The sequence below is a fragment of the Varanus komodoensis genome, unplaced genomic scaffold (genome assembly GCF_004798865.1).
Source record: "Varanus komodoensis strain SLA01 unplaced genomic scaffold, ASM479886v1 scaffold6_2, whole genome shotgun sequence".
NCBI lineage: Eukaryota > Metazoa > Chordata > Lepidosauria > Squamata > Varanidae > Varanus > Varanus komodoensis.
The window spans coordinates 2,452,816-2,470,189 of record NW_025336346.1 but is presented as its reverse complement, the minus strand read 5'-3'; the positions used below and the strand labels follow the sequence as shown (position 1 = coordinate 2,470,189).

The 17,374-nt window shown below is 38.8% G+C and overlaps 1 protein-coding gene across 1 annotated transcript in view; it reads right to left on the bottom strand.

The window, feature by feature from the left end:
* Positions 1-17,374, bottom strand: part of BSN (bassoon presynaptic cytomatrix protein) — a 235,216-nt gene that overhangs the window by 195,147 nt on the left and 22,695 nt on the right. Inside the window, exon 2 of the mRNA XM_044451493.1 lies at positions 12,742-13,144. Coding sequence (XP_044307428.1) covers positions 12,742-13,144 — 403 coding nt within the window. The remainder of the gene's footprint in view (positions 1-12,741; positions 13,145-17,374) is intronic.

The window sequence follows — 17,374 nt, the reverse complement described above, 5'->3', positions numbered from 1 at the left end:
AGTTATTTTATTCTATAAGCACATGAAAGTTTAAGAAATAACTTTTTGAATACATCAGTGAATGTGTATGTGCTTTTTTAAAGCCATCTTTTGGATGCCCATCTCATTTGCAAGTTGGGAAACAGGTGCCTGCTTTTCCTGCTGTGGACAATCCACAGCAGGGTTACAGGGGTGAAGGTGGCAATAAATAAATAGAAGAGGGCAGTTGAAAAGGTCATATGCACACAATGAAGAGTACAGAGACAATCTTCGTTGTGTGCGAATGACACCAGTGAATTATTTTATTTCATCATTTTTGGTTATACTGGCATATCATCCTTTACATTTGTTTGTAGTTTAATAAAATTATTTACTGCAGTTTTTGGATTAAATATGTTATTTCAGCCTTCTTTGTCCATGTAGAAAAGGATTTTCATCAGAGTCTAAAGGAGGAGTTAATTTCGAAAGAAACACACCAGCTATATATGAAAAATTTGTAGTACATCTTATAGGCAATCTTCAATCAAAAACATTCACAGGGCAAATAAAAGTGACATTTTAAATCAAAGCTAAAAATATCTGGTTTTTATAGTCCAATTAGCACAGCAGCCCTTTTGAAATAAACGCAGTGCCTCAGACATAACTGTACTGGTGGACATGGCTGGAAAGGTCATCTTTTATAGACTAATTTCTGGTTTTCTGTTTTCTTATAGCTTTAATGACAACTTCTTTTGGTTCAATATGCCTCATCTCTGTCTATTTCTTTGAAAGCTAGAGGAAAACAACTCAGTTTCTCAGAGAAGTCAAGAAAACAAATAGTTCTCTCTTTCTCATCATTAATACAACTACTTTTAAATGAATCTGGTGCACTGGTAGAGTCACGGAGTAAGAAAATTCCCTCTCTCTGGTGGAGTGTATTAAATGCCTCATTCCCCTTTACTGCAATATGCTGATAGCAATACCATAGTTAAAACTGAGTCATGATTCTCAGGGTGCAGTTCTATGGTTCCTGAGTGAGTGGTCCCAAGGACAAAGAATTTGGAGATCCCCCTTTCTGTAGGCAGAAGAAGTGGTCCATGGTTGGAGACAAAGTCCTGTCTTTGGAGGCTTCCTCATTGTAATGATAAAACCTCTCCCACTCTGGTCCCTCTGCTGGTGCTGTAACAGTGAAGAACAGAGAGAAAATGGAGGCATGCTGGAGTGGACTGAAAGAGTCTTTGGAGATCCAGTGTCCCCTTATTCCCCATGCACAGACTCATAGTAGAAAATGCAACAACCTTGGAAATAGTACAGTGAAAAGGAAACTCCTCCTCAACATTCTGCCTTGTTTAGCGGGAGCTCAGCAGGGCTTGGGTGCTGCATTTCTCTGCCACTGATTCCCCACCCCCTCCCTCAAAAGTATTGCTTTTTACTAGTTAGATTTCAGAGGACCAAATTGAACACGATGTGTGAAGGCAAGTGCATATAACAATCCTTTCATAGATGATTTCTTTTTTACAGAAAAGCAAGTTTGGAAGGAAGCATTTTAGTTTAATCTCCCCAAAGGGAAGCTTAATGACTGGATAGTTACTGGACAGATCATTTGGGTCCGAGGAAAGTTTGTTAAGAATGATCAAACCACAACCTCCTTTTAGGTGCCTGGGACAAATCTATCAAGGCAGCAGTACCGTTTCCTGGGCCCAGGTGGGCAATCCGCATCTAATAGATGGTTTTCAAACCATTGTGTCTCCTCCCCACTATGTACTTCTATTCACTCCACTCCAGAGGAGTTCCACTGACAGGTTACTGTTTTGCAACATACAATCTCAAGATCTTAGACACAAGTGGCAGGCCATTAGGGAGGCCACTTATACATCCCTCAAAGGAGGAAATGCATCATTGTCTGCAGCTCCTCAGTGAGGGGCACATTCAAGCACCTATCTACCATCAACTTCACTGGCCAAGTATGTGCTGGACTCAACACATTTCATTTATTATGTGATGCTAGTTGCACTAGTATACACTCGGACTCTCAAAGCACCTCCATTTCAAGGCAAGCAGCTGTCTCTCACTCCAAGCTGAGGCTTTCTTCTGAAGAAAAAGAAGCTGGGAGAATCCCCATTTCTAGTTTCTCCTGCTTCCACTCTAAAGCCCAAATTTATCACTCTCCTAGGCACTGCTGTTACAAGTAACTGGAGTTCAGCACAGGATCTCTGGGGCCAAGCGCAGCAAGCAGAGCAAGCCTCCCTTCTTCCATTTCCACTGTGACTGGCCAGAGCTATTCTCACCTGTGAGTCCCTAATGGCTGCTTCCCCCTTCCAGCCAAGGCTTCTCTTCCTGCAGTGGTGTCTTCCCTCCCTCCTCTCCCCTTGTCTTTCTGTCCTTCTTTGTCACTACTGTTCAGTCATCTTACAACTTACCTCTCCATCCAGCCACTGCCATTGCCCCCTTCAGACTCTTCAATTAGAGTGGTACCTCGGCTCACAAACGCCTTAGTTCATGACCAAGTGGGGAGATGGCCGCAATCATGCGGGGGGGGGGGGGGGATGGCCGAGATTGTGCCCCTCTCTCCCTCCCCCAGCACGCCCCATTCATGCCCGTCTCTCCCTCCTCCAGCGCGCCCCGTTCACACCCGTCTCTCTCCCTCCCGCAGTGCGCCCACGATTGTGCCCGTCTCTCCCCCCCTCCAGTGTGCCAGGATGACGGGCACATACAGAGATGACAGGCGCGATCTCGGTCGTACTGGGGGCGCAGGGAGATGGCCGCGCTTGGGTTTGGGGCGGGGGGGAGATGGCTGCAATCTTTGTTGCTTTTTGTCACTTTGCTTCACATTTTTCTGATTAAAAAAAATGGTTACAGAATGGATTAACCTTATTTACACTGAACCTTATGGGGAAATTTAACTTAGCTCACGACCAATTTGGGTCACGACCAGAGTCCTGGAACAGATTAAGTCTGTGAGCCAAGGTACCACTGTAGTTCTGGCTTGGCCTTTCTATCTCATCCTGCCCCACCTTTGAAGGTGTCTGCTCTGCCTTGTTGGCTCTCATCCCCACTCTGCTTTAAGAGCTATAATTGACATTTCTGCACAGTCAGCTGGACTAATAGGCCATCCTGAAATGTTTCTTGCACCCCCTCAAAAAAATCACTTTCAAAGAGGACAAAAATCTGAATAAGTTTGCATGTGCTAACATACATATAGATAGGAACTTAAAAGTAATATAAATCAAAATACAACGCATCTTTCCCTAGCAGGACCTAACTGTGGCCAGAGGAACTGTGTTCCTGCTCCCTTTGCAGTCCAGGCATTACATGTGGACAGGTGACTTTAGGCCCAAGCTCTCCTACCTTTGGTTCTTTGCCTTTAAAGCTTCACATTAGATGAGGCAGTCCGTTAAAGAGAGGATGCCATCAGAGATCTGTTTTCTTTAAAAAGAAGAAGACTTGGCCAGTCATAGCTACAAGAGATGAGAAACTGTGCACTTAACTCTTCCCCCACCAGCTATTTTTCTAGTGAAACTTTGTGCCCATTAGTTACTCTAGCCTGTTGGAAGCTTTATTACACAATTTTGGATGAAATTTGCAGTACAGCTGTACAGAGTTTTTCTCTCAAAAAGTTCTGAAGGAAACATTTCAAGCCACAAATGGCAAAACTTGCAAAACTCAAAGAATCATAGAACAGTAGAATTGGAAGGGGCTATGAAGGCCATCAAGTCCAACCTCCTGCTGTTGCATGGCACCAATCTCTCTAGGCAGCTGGTTCCACTGTTGTATTGCTCTGGCAGTGAGGAAACTTTTCCTGATATCTAGCCTGAACCTGGGTTGTCACAACTTGACTTGATTATTCCGCGTCCTACACTCTGGTATCAGCAAGAAGAGATCTCCATTTTCTTCTTTGTGACAGCCTTTGAAGTACTTATAGAGGGATATCATGTCCCCCCTCAGTCTTCTCTTCTCAAGGCAGAACATGCGCATTTCTCTTAGTCTCTCCTCACAGGGCAATGTTTCCAAACTCTGGATCATTTTTGCTGCCCTCCTCTGGACCCTTTCTAATGTTTCTGTATCCTTCTTAAATCTTGGTGCCCAGAACTGGACACAGTATTCCAGATGGGGTCTGACTAATGAGGAGTATATACTTCTGGAATAGTAGTAGTAGTGGATTTGGAAGTAATACTTGCTGTTTTGGTGTTTGCCTCACATTGTTGGCTATTTAGCCTGTTGTCCACAATTACTGTCAGGTCTTATTCTTTTTCAGTTCTGTTAAGCCAGGTATTGTCCCTGAGATCGGCAACAGACGCCCTCCTCCAGGAACCATCTGTGAAAGAAGTTAGGAGACAGAGTACCTGGAGGAGGGCCTTCTCTGCAGTGGTGCCCCAACTGTGGAATGTGCTCCCCAGAGAGGTCTGCCTGGCACCGTCATTATATGTTTTTTGGCACCAGGTTAAGACCTTTTTATTTAATCAATATTTTAATATGTTTTAATATTGAGTTTTAATATTGTAATTGCAGCCAGAGTGGGTTGTCAATTTATTTATGCTGTTAGCCATCCAAAGATGTTGGCAATTGGACGGCATACAAATTTCATAAATAAACCTTGTATCAATGCATTTGGTTTCTTTTGCATAGGTAGAGGACTTGGCACTTGTCCCTATTGAATCTCATTCTTTTGCTTTCAGTCCAGCATTTAAGTTTATCAGCATTGCCCTGGATCTTCATTCTGTTTTCTGTGGTGTTTGCTATTTCACCCAGTGTTGTACCATCTGAAAATTTGATTATTTTTCTTTGAACTTCCTCTTCCAAATCATTAATGATGTTGAAGTGTACTGGGCCCAAGGCTGAACCCTGTGGCACCCCTCCAGTTTGAGGAGGTGCTGTTGATGAGCACTCTTTGTGTCCAATTTAGCAGCCAATTTTGGATCTACCTAATAGTTTTTCTATCTAGTCCAGTTTTTGCTAATTTGTGTTTTGGAGCACTATGTCAAAGGCTTTGCTAAAAGCTAGGTAGATTGTGTCTGCAGTGTTACCTCTGTCCATCTGGGAGGTTACCCAGTCAAAAAATGTGATTAAATTAGTCTGACAGGATTTATTTTTGATAAATCCATGTTGGCTTCTATTAATCACTGCATTTCCTTCAATGCTTACAGACAGATTTTAAAATAATTTTTTCTAGAATTTTTCCAAGGATTGTTGTCAGACTAACTGGTCTGTAGTTCCCAGGTTCATCTTTTTCCCCTTTTTTGAAGATAGAGACAACATTAGCCCTTCTCCAGTCATCTGGCACTTCTCCAGTTTTTACTGGAGATAATTGCCAGGCATTCTGAGAGTTCTTCTGCTAGCTCTTTTATGACTCTGGAATGAAGTTCATCAGGCCATGGAGATTTGAACGTGTGTATTCCATCTAGGAAACATATATCTGTAATATGCTGGACAATAAGGACTTTATCCAGGATTCAAAAGTACTGCAAATAATATTCCTTTAATATGGCATATTACAACCTTTCTCCAACATGGTACCCTCCAGATGATTTTGCCTTCAATTCCCATCAGGCCCAGGTAGCATGGTCAATAGTCAGGAACTTTGGAGGTTGCCCTCCAGATGCTTTGGATAACATCAGGTTGGGTAAAGTTGATGTATTATATTGGCATGGGTATATCTCCATTTTTAGTTCCAAGCATTTTTGCACTAAATTTGAAACATCTTTTCTGTAGCTAGGAACACACTATGAACACTAGCTATATTGGATGGATTTAAACTACAAGCAGCTATTTGGAGATCCAATTATGTATACTGAGTTTACCATATAGAAAGATCCTCAGATCCTCACCATTTTGCAGAAATCTAGTTTACAGTGGTATGATCAACACTAGAGCTTTAACACTTTGTTAGTTAGCAACTCCACACCATTTGTTCCTTGTAAACCTGCCTCCATGTAGTCAGATGTAAAGGAGCTGAACAGCACTGTTTTCTTGTCACTTGAATCCCTCTATGGGCTTAAATTTTCAAGTCACTTCTTTCTGTGTTTGACATTAAGGGTTTTGCAGATGGAAACACTAGTAAAATGTTTTAATGTTAATTAGAACTGATTTTAGATAGTTTTAGTGACAGATATACATGGCTGGAAAAATCATGAGTCTGAAATGTTGGTGTGTTTCAATATTCAGTGTTCTTCATGTTGCCCTTAATAAAGCAGCAGTTTCAAGGAAGCAAACCTGCTGTTTTTAATACATCCAAAGTTATTGCCTCTGCTACCTGCTGCTCTAATTACTCTTTACCCCATGTTCACTCTCCTAGGAAGAAACTGTCATGCCTACATCCTTTGGAGAAAGTATACTGTTTCAGTCTGAACCTCCTGTACTGTATCATACCTCTTAAAATGTTGCAGAACTCCTGCTTGGTCTTGCTTACTTCTTATATGTGAGGCAGAACATGTGGATGACACAGTATAAAAAGTCTGGAGAACTGCCTTATTCACAGTGAATAATGTATCCAACACTTGTTTCATCTTTTTGTTTCCTTGCAACACTCTTTTCATTATTCTTCCCCCCACCTCTATACCTCAGAAGAGAGCAATGGAACAGGATAGAAATGGAAACTGTACTTAAAGTGACTAAAGATGTTATTGATTCCAAAAAAGACTGTTCACTGTAAAAATCTCTCTTTTGCGCTGTCCTTTGCATAATAGGGCGATAGCTCATTATTTCAATTTCATAGTTTCTATTTAATAGATTGCAGTACATACTTTACAAAGAGTTCACAGAATTGAAACTGAGATGCTTTATGTAAAGCTTTATTTGTGTGCAATTTGTGTGCAATTTCTTCTCAAACAAAGATAAGATGAAGCTAGGCAACAGCCAAAAAATTAATACATCCCAAATTAGAGAAGGCTTAAAATAACAAGTATATTTAGTTTACAGAGCAGCTAGACTATGCTGCAGAAGATCACAAAATATTGAATTTGCTATATAAAGAAACCCAGATGCTTATTTTTTCCCCTGCGTAAAAGAAGGATATAAACACTGCAAGATGAAAATGAAGAACTCTTCAACTAGGTGATAACTGCCCCAAAGAATTCATTGCAATGAGGCCAAAGGTTTAGCATAAGTTAATAAAAAATCATGAACATATATTTATACTAACTAGGCTAAAATGTGGAATGCCCCAAATGTAACTTGCTACACCACAAAGAGGTGTATAACATGAAGTTGAAGTTGCATCACATTCCTGTAATAAACACTGAGACTTCCTGATGCGCACAGTCTAACATTTAACTAAATGTTAATCCTTAAGAGGATGTTTAACCTTTTAGGAAATGTCTGTTTTGGAACTTTAAAAAAAATTCACTGCAAAAAAGGCCATCTGAAAACAAGTGTAACAGAAACACTGGAAAAAGATACAGCTATAGGACAGCACTTCTCTCAGTGGCTATTGATATGTTTTTACTAAGTTGTTTTACTCTGGGGATGTTTTTTGCTAGATTTGTTTTCCAGTTCTTTCATTTTTTATTATTTTAAGCTTTATAATTTTTTCCATTATATAAATGTGCAAATGAACAAATAACATTCTGAATCCATGTTGATTCTGTACACTGAAACAAGTTTCCCTCTTGCTTCTCTTCCTTTTGACATTCTGTGGCTGAATCTGAAGCAGTACAGCTTGGTTATATTTTCCTCTTTTGATCAGACTCAGCAAAACTAAAATAATTAATCTGGCATGGTTCTAAAATTATGCCACCACACTTTGAAATTAGATTCAACTTGGGTCCAGAGTGATCAATCGCCAGATTCATCAACTAGCAAGGCCCAGAGCAATGAAACAAAATAAGCTTCCTCTCATTCAAAGCAAAGTTAATGCCGAGTGGGTGTAAATATCTTGAAGATAGCACTTAATTTGTAGTTGCCTAAATTATCAATATTTAGGGAAGTTGCAATGTAATGTCAAAGAATGTTCATAACCTTGCAAACATTTCTAAGCAAAGCCATGCTCTTGCACCATGATTAATTGTCAGGCATCAACGAACTACTGAGCAAACACATATTACTTGCCTGGGTGCACTAATGTTTGCTAACCTGGCATTTAACACAGTTTCAATATGTTCAAATGACCACTTAATCAGGTCTGGGAAAGATCTCAAGGATATTCTAATCTGAATAGTTGGAATAAGATTTGTGAAACCCACTGTCCTGTTAAGATCATCCAAGTGAAATGGTTCTACCCAGGGAACTTGTCATTTTGGTCAAGAGGTTTCCTGTTTAGGCAAGATTTCTTAGCAATAAAAACATATTTGCCACATCTAACTCCGTGGTTTGTGCCAGTGCGAACTGTTTTGTTACCTTCTACAAGGCAACCTTTTAGTCTTCTGAAAATAAATTGCTATCAATAAATAATTTCAACCAACTTTTCTTAGGACCTAAATAGACTTGTTCATTTCTGTTTCCTGTAGCATGCTTTCTAAATCCTTTCTAGATTTTTCAGTTTTCTCTAGATGATCAGCATTGTAAATTGAATAGCATAATCCAAATGACACGTTATCAGTAGTAGTGTTGCTCCCTCTTACTTCTGACAATGTATTCTAGAAAGGTATAGAAACATAGAAACAGAACAAGTCAGAAGGGCCCATCTAGTCTGACCCCCGGCTCCAGCCAGCTCCACTCATGACATATCTACCATGTGAATGTACAGCCTATCCTTAAACACCCTCACTGATGGGGCTGCAGGCACCTCCTGTGGAAGCCCATTCCATACCCTAGGAGTCCTAACTGCCAGGAAATACTTCCTGGCATCCCAATTGAACCTTGGTTCCCTGAACTTTGCTCCATTAGAATGCACCCTGCCCTCCTCTGCAGGGGGAAACAGGTCTCTACCCACTTCCATGTGACAACCACTCATGTACCTATATGTCTCCTCTTCTCCAAGCTGAAAAGATCCAGCTCCCTCAGTCTTGCTTCATACAGCTTTCCCTACAAACCAGCCACCATCCTTGTGGCCCTATGCTGCACTGATTCCAACCTGGCTATAACCTTCCTGTAATGTAGAGCCCAGAACTGAACACAATACTCCAGTTGCGAGCGCACCAGAGTCGTGCAGAGTGGCAGTAATACCTCTCTTGATCTAGAAGCCATACTTCTGGTTATGCAATCAAGGGTGGCTTTCACCCTCTTGACCACCGTGTCACACTGCTGACTCACGTTTAGCCTGCAGTCGACCAGTACCTTAAGATCCCTTTCACAAGTGCTGCTCTCCAGCCACCTGTCCCCTAACCTGTGCTTATGACACCCATTCCTATGCCCCAAGTGCAAGACCTATGCTCCAATTTCAAGACCTTGCATGCATAAGATAGGGGTAGTTTTAAAAGCCCTGTTTGCATACTTGGTTTAGTAGTTTTTTCCAGCAGAAAGTTGAAGATGAATTGGCCTGGGAAATAAGAAGACATGGGGGCTGGCAGAGTAGAGGGATGCACAACAGTCTATGAGGGAAGAACAAGAGCAGCAACAACTTTGAGGCAACTGCCCGCGCACATGCATACTCAGACACGTGTGTGTGCATACGTGTTTGTGTACAGACGGCTAAATCAAAGCTGCAAACTTGCTTTTAAAAAACCATTCTGGGAATAAGAATATTGGATACAAGAATCAAAAAAGAAAAATGTCCCATCATTTTGATATCTTTTATACATTGTAGTGGTTACTGAAATAAAGACAAGCAAATTAAATATACAGAGATAAAACAGAGACAGGATTAATTCTGTAAATTAGCAACTCTGTTTCATCATCCAAAACCTCTACTGGAATCTTAAAAAATAGAAGACCCTAGGCATTATCCCTGATACAAAAAAGCAAAAAAGAAATCTCAGTAGAAAAGCTTTTGCTATGTCAGCCAATCAGAAAGTGAAAGGAACAGCCGTACTATTAAACGTTCAACAAATGTATAAAAAGAGGATTTTCTGAAACTGCTCTACCAGCTTAAAACCAAGCTATTCATTTGCAGAGGAGAGAATTATGAGGGGCACCCTAAGAAGATTTGCCCTAAAACACTTTTAAAGCATAGAAACAAGGGAAATAATGTTTTATTCAGAAAATAAAGATTCCTAAATTGTTAGTTCTGCATTCTCATCTGGGAAATTAACAATTTATTTTCTTTTACTTTCTAAAATGGCAGGGAACAGGTATGAGACTTAAAAAGATGATAAGAATAAGTTGTTTTTTTCCCAGTTACTGTTCATAAATACATTTATTTTACATGTAAGTCTATTCATAACAACATGTCTCTGTTTTGTACTGTTATTATTTTGTGGCCTCAAAAGTACAGACAAACATATGCACTGATACGATTCTTGCATGGTACTCCCAAGTGCTGGTATCAGGTTAGGGACACTCTACTGGTGTAGCAGTAGGTATACCTCATCCAACACACTTATTTGCTGGAACAGTCATAACATGGAATCAGGGGAGTATTCAGTTTGGCAGCTCAAAAATATCCTCTGTGGTATCTCATGCTGCTTGGAGTGAGAGTTGTGGGCAGGCTTCACTCCCTGCACCTCTAGCCATTCTCTAAAATTTGGAGTGGCTGCAGGAACATAATGGGCACTTCGCTGTGTGTGGATAACCAGCACTTCATATAAGTAAATGATTATTAGATTCTGTCTTTCAGATTGGTCTCCTTCATTTGCAAGCATCATATAATTACAACTCCTCCTTTGCTAAAAATAATTAGGCTCATTATTATATTTTGCTATAGTTTTTAAAGTAACCTAGTACTTTACCAGCCTGAGTGCTGTTTGCTCATTTTGAACTGTCCTGTTAAAATCCTCCTAACAAAGAGGAAGAAAGAACAAAAAATGAAATGAGGAAATTCTAAAATATGTTGATGCTAACTCATTTTAACTTCGAGATCCTTTTATTTTTTTCCCCAAGCTTTTAATGCCCTTTAATACCATTCAGGAAATTCAGTTTCATTTCTCTAAATGGAAAAGCATAATGAACATTCATTAGAAAATGTATTTCACACCAAATACTCAGGCAAATATGCATTAACCCAACAGGGGTATAATTCAAACACAGCTGCCATAAAACTCCATTAATTTCAAACTCCATTGAAATAAATGGAGGCTGAACAGTAGGATGTTGCATCTTTTTCATATATAACTAATTTTGAAATGAAAAAGGATACAAGCAAATGTTGCAGCAAATCATTAATCCAGTTTTAATCACAAATGAAAGGGTGTTAGATCAAGGTTGGCATATGATGGTCTCCTTCCTTGCCTGATACTAAGCAACTTTTTATTATATAGGAACCTTGTACAATTAAGACATCTAATTATCTAAGCTCTCATGCTTAGACCAGTTGAAAGAAATCATGTAGAACCAGTCTGATACAATGAGGTGCTCTAGCCTATGTTATTCACCTTGCTTCAAGTTTTCTTCCCATTCCATTCTCCCTCATTCCTTTCTGAGGATTCAGAGGTGTGTGGGCTTCATACCAGAGTTTACCAAGATTTGCATGATTGCCCTTCACACATCTGGTTCTTTGCTTTCTGTAATATAACAGTCAAAGGTGCTAGACTGAGGCTGTGATGTGCAGGAATGAGATTTCACTTCCTCCCATGGGCCATACCTCCACCAGTAAGCACAATCCAAAGTTGACATTTGCCATGGAGCAAAAGCATTGGAGGAACCATTTTTTCTGGGGCTGTGAAAGGGGAAAATGGCTAATTTCGTACTCTCAATCTTTATGCTGATTACTTCCAAGGCTCCTGTTCAAAAACAGATATATGAAATGCAATCATACATTGCACATATTGTCTGGCTTGGCCCTAGATCTGGTCATTGCTCCTCAATTGATATCCTGCTGAAGGTAAAACCAAGTGTCTTCATTGTCACCAACTTGAAAAGGGAGGCAACTGAATGTATTTCAGAAGAAATGGTAAAGAAACACTTAATTTTTCTTGGTACCAAATTTTGCAGATGGAATCCTAGGAAAATATGATATCCCTAGAACAGGACCATGTGAACTACTTTCAGTTCCTAATAAAAGGAAAATGAATGATATATATGTAATAATCAATAACTTTGATTCAAATAGATAAATTTGATTCAAACCAGTTAGCATAAACTGTATCTCAAGGTGATCTGCTGTTAATTCCATTTTTGATGATCACTCTGGGAAGTTATTTCAAAGGACTGTAGCTTCCTTCCACTTCCAGCCCCTTAATCATTTTAGTTGCCTTTTTCTGCATTTTTTTGAATATCCTTATTTAAATGCGATGACCAGAACTGTACACAATGTTCCAACTCTGGTCACCCCACTGATTTATATGATATTGGCAGCTTTATTTTCAATTCTTCTCCTAGTTACACGTAACATGGAATTTGCCTTTTCATAGCAGCCACTTATTCACATGATATTTCATCAAGCTGTCCACCACAACCCCAAGAACCATTTTTTGATCAGTCAGCACTAACTCAGATCCCATCAGCAAATACATAAAATCCCACCTTCATATATAATCTTCAGATACCTAGAATTGTCTCCTAAAGGTTCCTTTTCATTGTTCCTTTTTTAAAAAAATAAGCTGTACTACCTAGGCATAAACCTGATATAGAAAATATAGAAGCCTTATCAGCAGTCAAGCAACTTATATGGACACTTATATCATTTAATGAGGATGCACCACCTGTAGCCCTTCAAATGTTTTGCCCTACAACCTGTAGGACAACACATCTAGTGGGACACATGTGCTTGATCAAACCAGAAGGCTTAGACATACATATATGAATACCAATTACCTCAGTCAGGTGAGGGTTGGGGTTGAATCCACACTGATTGCAGACCTTGTTGTGACACTGTGTACAGGTGTTGAAGTTTGGCTGGTTAGGAGAAGAGGTGAGTTCTGTTGTCTTGCATATAGGACAGAGAGTGCTGCTAGGGAGAGGTGCAATTTGTGGGACAGAATAAGGTGAGGTAGGGGTGCTGGCTCTATCGGGTGACACAGATGGCGAACGTCCTGATCTCTGGTCCCTCCTGTCCACCTGGAGAGTCCTCCTTGGCCCATCAGCCTGTTGTTGCGGGGTCTGTCCATGGCTCCTCATCTCCCTTGTGCTTTCACTGGTCTGAGCAGCTTGTTTTAGGGATGGGGATGCTGCTCTCTGTCCAAAGGAAGGGTCTGATTGATCTGGTCTTCTTGGTGTGCTGAAACATATTAAACACATATATTATACACCAGGTCACAGAAAATTTACATAAGATAAACAAAACTCTCTTGGATATTTCATCAGGACCATTCTTGAAAGGAAATTCAAGAATCTATAAGATTCAAAGTTAATACATGAAAACATTATATAAGGTTGTTCAGACACACATTAATATCACTTCCCCTTTCCTAGAACTTCTAAAAGTAGGAGATCATTTCAAGATTCAGTTCTAAATATTTATTCATTCATTCATTTATTTAAGGCTTTTATATTCCACCCTTCACAATGTCTCAGGGTGATAATACAATAAAATAAGTAAGATCCAACAACACTGTATCACACTGACCAAGCTAATAGTATGTGTCAATGAATTTCAAAGTGTGCTCTATTTTTTACTCACACTCTCAAAGAAGAATAGGGGACATTGGAACCAACATGAATTAGGCATACTGTATTCTGACCAGATAGCTTCCCACTATTGGAGAATGCTATCAGGTAGTTTACAATACTGCGACAGAAGAATTCTCAGGCTACCAGTAGAAACAAACCCCATCCACTTTATGTTGCTTACATGGCACAAACTGGTTAGGGAATAGGTAGGCTGTTACAGGAATTTCTAAAAAGCACTTTTTTGCCAAAAAATGGAAAGGCATTTAAAATGAGATTCTGGGGCTGTTGCTGTTGGTTCAATGTTCACAGTTGAGAATAGGTCAATGGACTGCAAGAATATCCCTTCTTCTTTAGAACACAAGCATGTGTGTACATTGCAATTCATTCTTGCATCCTTCATAAAAGAAATGTCCAACAAACCAGAACATCTAAATTTACGTGTATTTTCAGATGAATGAATTACAACTTCACTTGCTTCCACTCATCTATTTTATATGACAAGATCAATCACTGATGGTCTTTTTGAAATTCAAGTCTGGTGAAGTTCTTCAGAATGACACATTGCAATTTCATGTTTCTTCATGTCTTAGTCATATTAATAAACTCCCTATCATTCAGAAACAGAAAATCCTCTACTGCTTATTCTGTGCTCAGCCCTTTATGTCAAATGGATTGGCATTGTCCCAAATACATTCTGAATTCTTCTGCAACCAGAATTATATTAGAAACAGGATAAAATTAGCAAGAAATATTAAACAGGCATAAAAAGTTTATTTGCTCTTCGACTCAGATTTGAAGTTAACAAAGCCAAAGACTTCCAGAATGTTTAATAAGCATGGTACATCTTTAGAATACATCAATTACACAGTTTTACACTGTTCAACTAAACATCTGAATGTATGCCTGCTGTTCTAGTAATACAATTTCTTCTGACTATTTGAGTGGAACATAGAGCTGAAGCGGAACATGGCAGCCCCTTGCTTCATTTTCCCCTTCCTTAATAATATGTAGGATCACTTACCTAATGTTGTGAGATCATTAAACTGTCCATTTCCACAAACCCCCAGGAGCAACTAATGACATGGAAAGTGAATGGAGAAATGTACCATGTGATGATGTCATGACATGGGGTAAATGATCCCAAACATTTCAAAGCATAGGAGGCCCATGTGACACAGGGCTTCCATTTTCAATGTATTTCTTACAATATGAAAATTCAGCTTCAGCACTTTTTTCTTACAAAACATTTCAATAGTATCTACTAACCAAAAGCATACTTTATCTCCCCTTGATATTTAAAAAAGAAATTCTAACAAGAATGGGTTTGTAATGGGTGAAGTATCAAGAAGATTAAAAATAAGCTACTAGTCTAATTAATACTGATTTGAAAATGATAGCTCCTTTCATAGTGTTACTGCTTTCTTTTACATGAGTTACTGCATCACCAATGCAAGTGCCTTCCATTTATGAGAAACAATTTTAAATATAACAGAGGTTTATTATGTATGCTGTTTAAAATCATTTGTACACAGAACCCCAGAAGCAAAGTTACATGTAACTTTCATCAACTGTTCTTAACAAGAAAATGAAGATAGTGTGAGACAAATCTTTCCCTTATCTTACTGCAAACAATACTATATAAAATGAATTAGCAGAAGCCTGTTTCATATTAGAGAAGTCTGACAACAATCTTGCTAAGAGATAGTAAATGAAGTTTATTTCCAATTACTGTAGACCTTCCAGGTATCATCACTGTTGCATCTCCACAGAAAAGGGTTCCATGTTATTGTGCATGATTTTTTAATTTTTTTAAAAATCTATTAATGTTTGAAAAGGAATTTTATTTCCTGTTCATTTGACCATTTAATTTGTATGCATCCCAATATACGGTGTTCATTCTGTACATATATTGAAATGCAAACCATGACATTCAAAGTATACTAAGCTAGATTCTTACCTAATGGAAAAATAAAGGAAATTTCACATCAGGTGAGAATGCAGAGAAACACTAGCAAAAGATCTGGATGAGAGACTCTAAAACCATTTACAACCATCTGGCTTCGTCTGGCAGACTAGTCCCAACAAGAAATTCCCAAATAGGCTGTAAAATCAGTATATAGAAGACCTGGAATCACACTATGAATAAACAATTCTTGCTTTCTTTTAGACACAGGATTTTAAAGTTTATATTTATTTAGAAAAGTATGAATTGCCATTTTGAAAGGATTAAACTGGCATGTAAACTTTCCTCTCCATTGTTAGCAAACTGCAGTAGAAAACAACACCCCAGTAAATTCAAATCATTTTACTTATTTTTCTTTGTTATAAAAAATGTGAGCACTGAAACCCCAAAATAAAAATCCACACTCATATCACTGAACTCAGAACCACAATTTGCCCAAAACTGAAAAGTAACTTAGTGAAATCTTATCATGTTTTCTCAGAAATTAATCCTACTAAATTCAAAAGAAGTTTACTCCCAGATATATATGCACAAAAATACAGTCTAAAATCATCATTCTTGGAAAAATAAGGATCTTTCTCCTCTCACTGTGTAACTAACAGTCACACAGATAGTAGGGGAAATATTCTATAACCTACCTACAACATGAGCAAGAACATTTTGTTATCCATTCTGGATTATTTCAAAGCTTATTTATTCTGATTATTCTTGCAACCATTGAATGGCCCTAATACACTGTAAAGAAACACTTCAATGGCTTGATTATTTGCCTTTAGTTTGCTAAATAGCATTAAAAAGGTAATGTTATGCTTTGTCTCCACATGGGCATTGTTTGGATTTAATTATATCACAAAAACTATGGTAGACCTACCAAATTAATACGCAAGTGTGCCAAAGCAACATTTTTATAAGCATTTTTATGCTGGCATAAACCATGTCACCTAAAATGGTGAAGGTTTAAAATGGTTTTATTATCTAAAAATGAGCACACAGTTCATATAGAAGCCAGGTTACTCCACCATTTCCAGCTGATTTGGCTTCACAGAGCATAGCAGGGAAACAAAATGGATCAACCATTATGAAAGGAGTAAGGGATTTTAAAAGGTTCAAAGGCACACTGGAATGAAGAATAGCAAAAAAGGAACTCTGCTCTTCTATAAGCCAAATTGGATGATCTGAAATGTGATGTGGAGGCTAAGGATCCCAGCAAAATTTTTCAAGCTCTGGTTTAGAAACAAACTTCTGGAGTTTGTAAGAGTCCATCTCAAAGGACAGACAATGGGTTGTATTTAGCACTAGTCCTACTTAGAATAGACCTATTGAAAATAATTGGATTTGTTTTAGACTAGCATTGGATACCCAGAAAATTACCTGGTTAGCATTTAAATTCAGCCCAGAGAAGAGATCCTAGCTCATCTCCAGTGACCTTTATGATCCTCAAAGAAACTCCTACCTGGCTTCCATGTCCCCAAACACCAAACATCTTTACCTATTGACCAAGCAATGAGAGACAGCAGAGAGAGGAGGTGATTTTTTTTCCTTTGTAATGGGCCTGATCCTTCATATACACATTCTGGCATTCTGACATAGGACACCTCTAATCACTGAGAGTCTTTTATTGCAGCCATAGTAAAAGCTTAATAGTTACACACTTCAGAAATCATAAAGCAGGTAACAAATAGCTATAGGCTCCATTAGGAATTCTCAAAGGATTCAAAGTTAATAACTATAAATGTGTCAATAATCCAGACAGCTTGGTCTTCCCACTGAAGTATGTTTGGCTGAGCATACAGGGCAAGGACTTAAATGATTCCTGAGGCTAAAATTTCAAGGTAATCAAAGACAAGTGTTCTGGAAAAAAAATCTAAACAAATC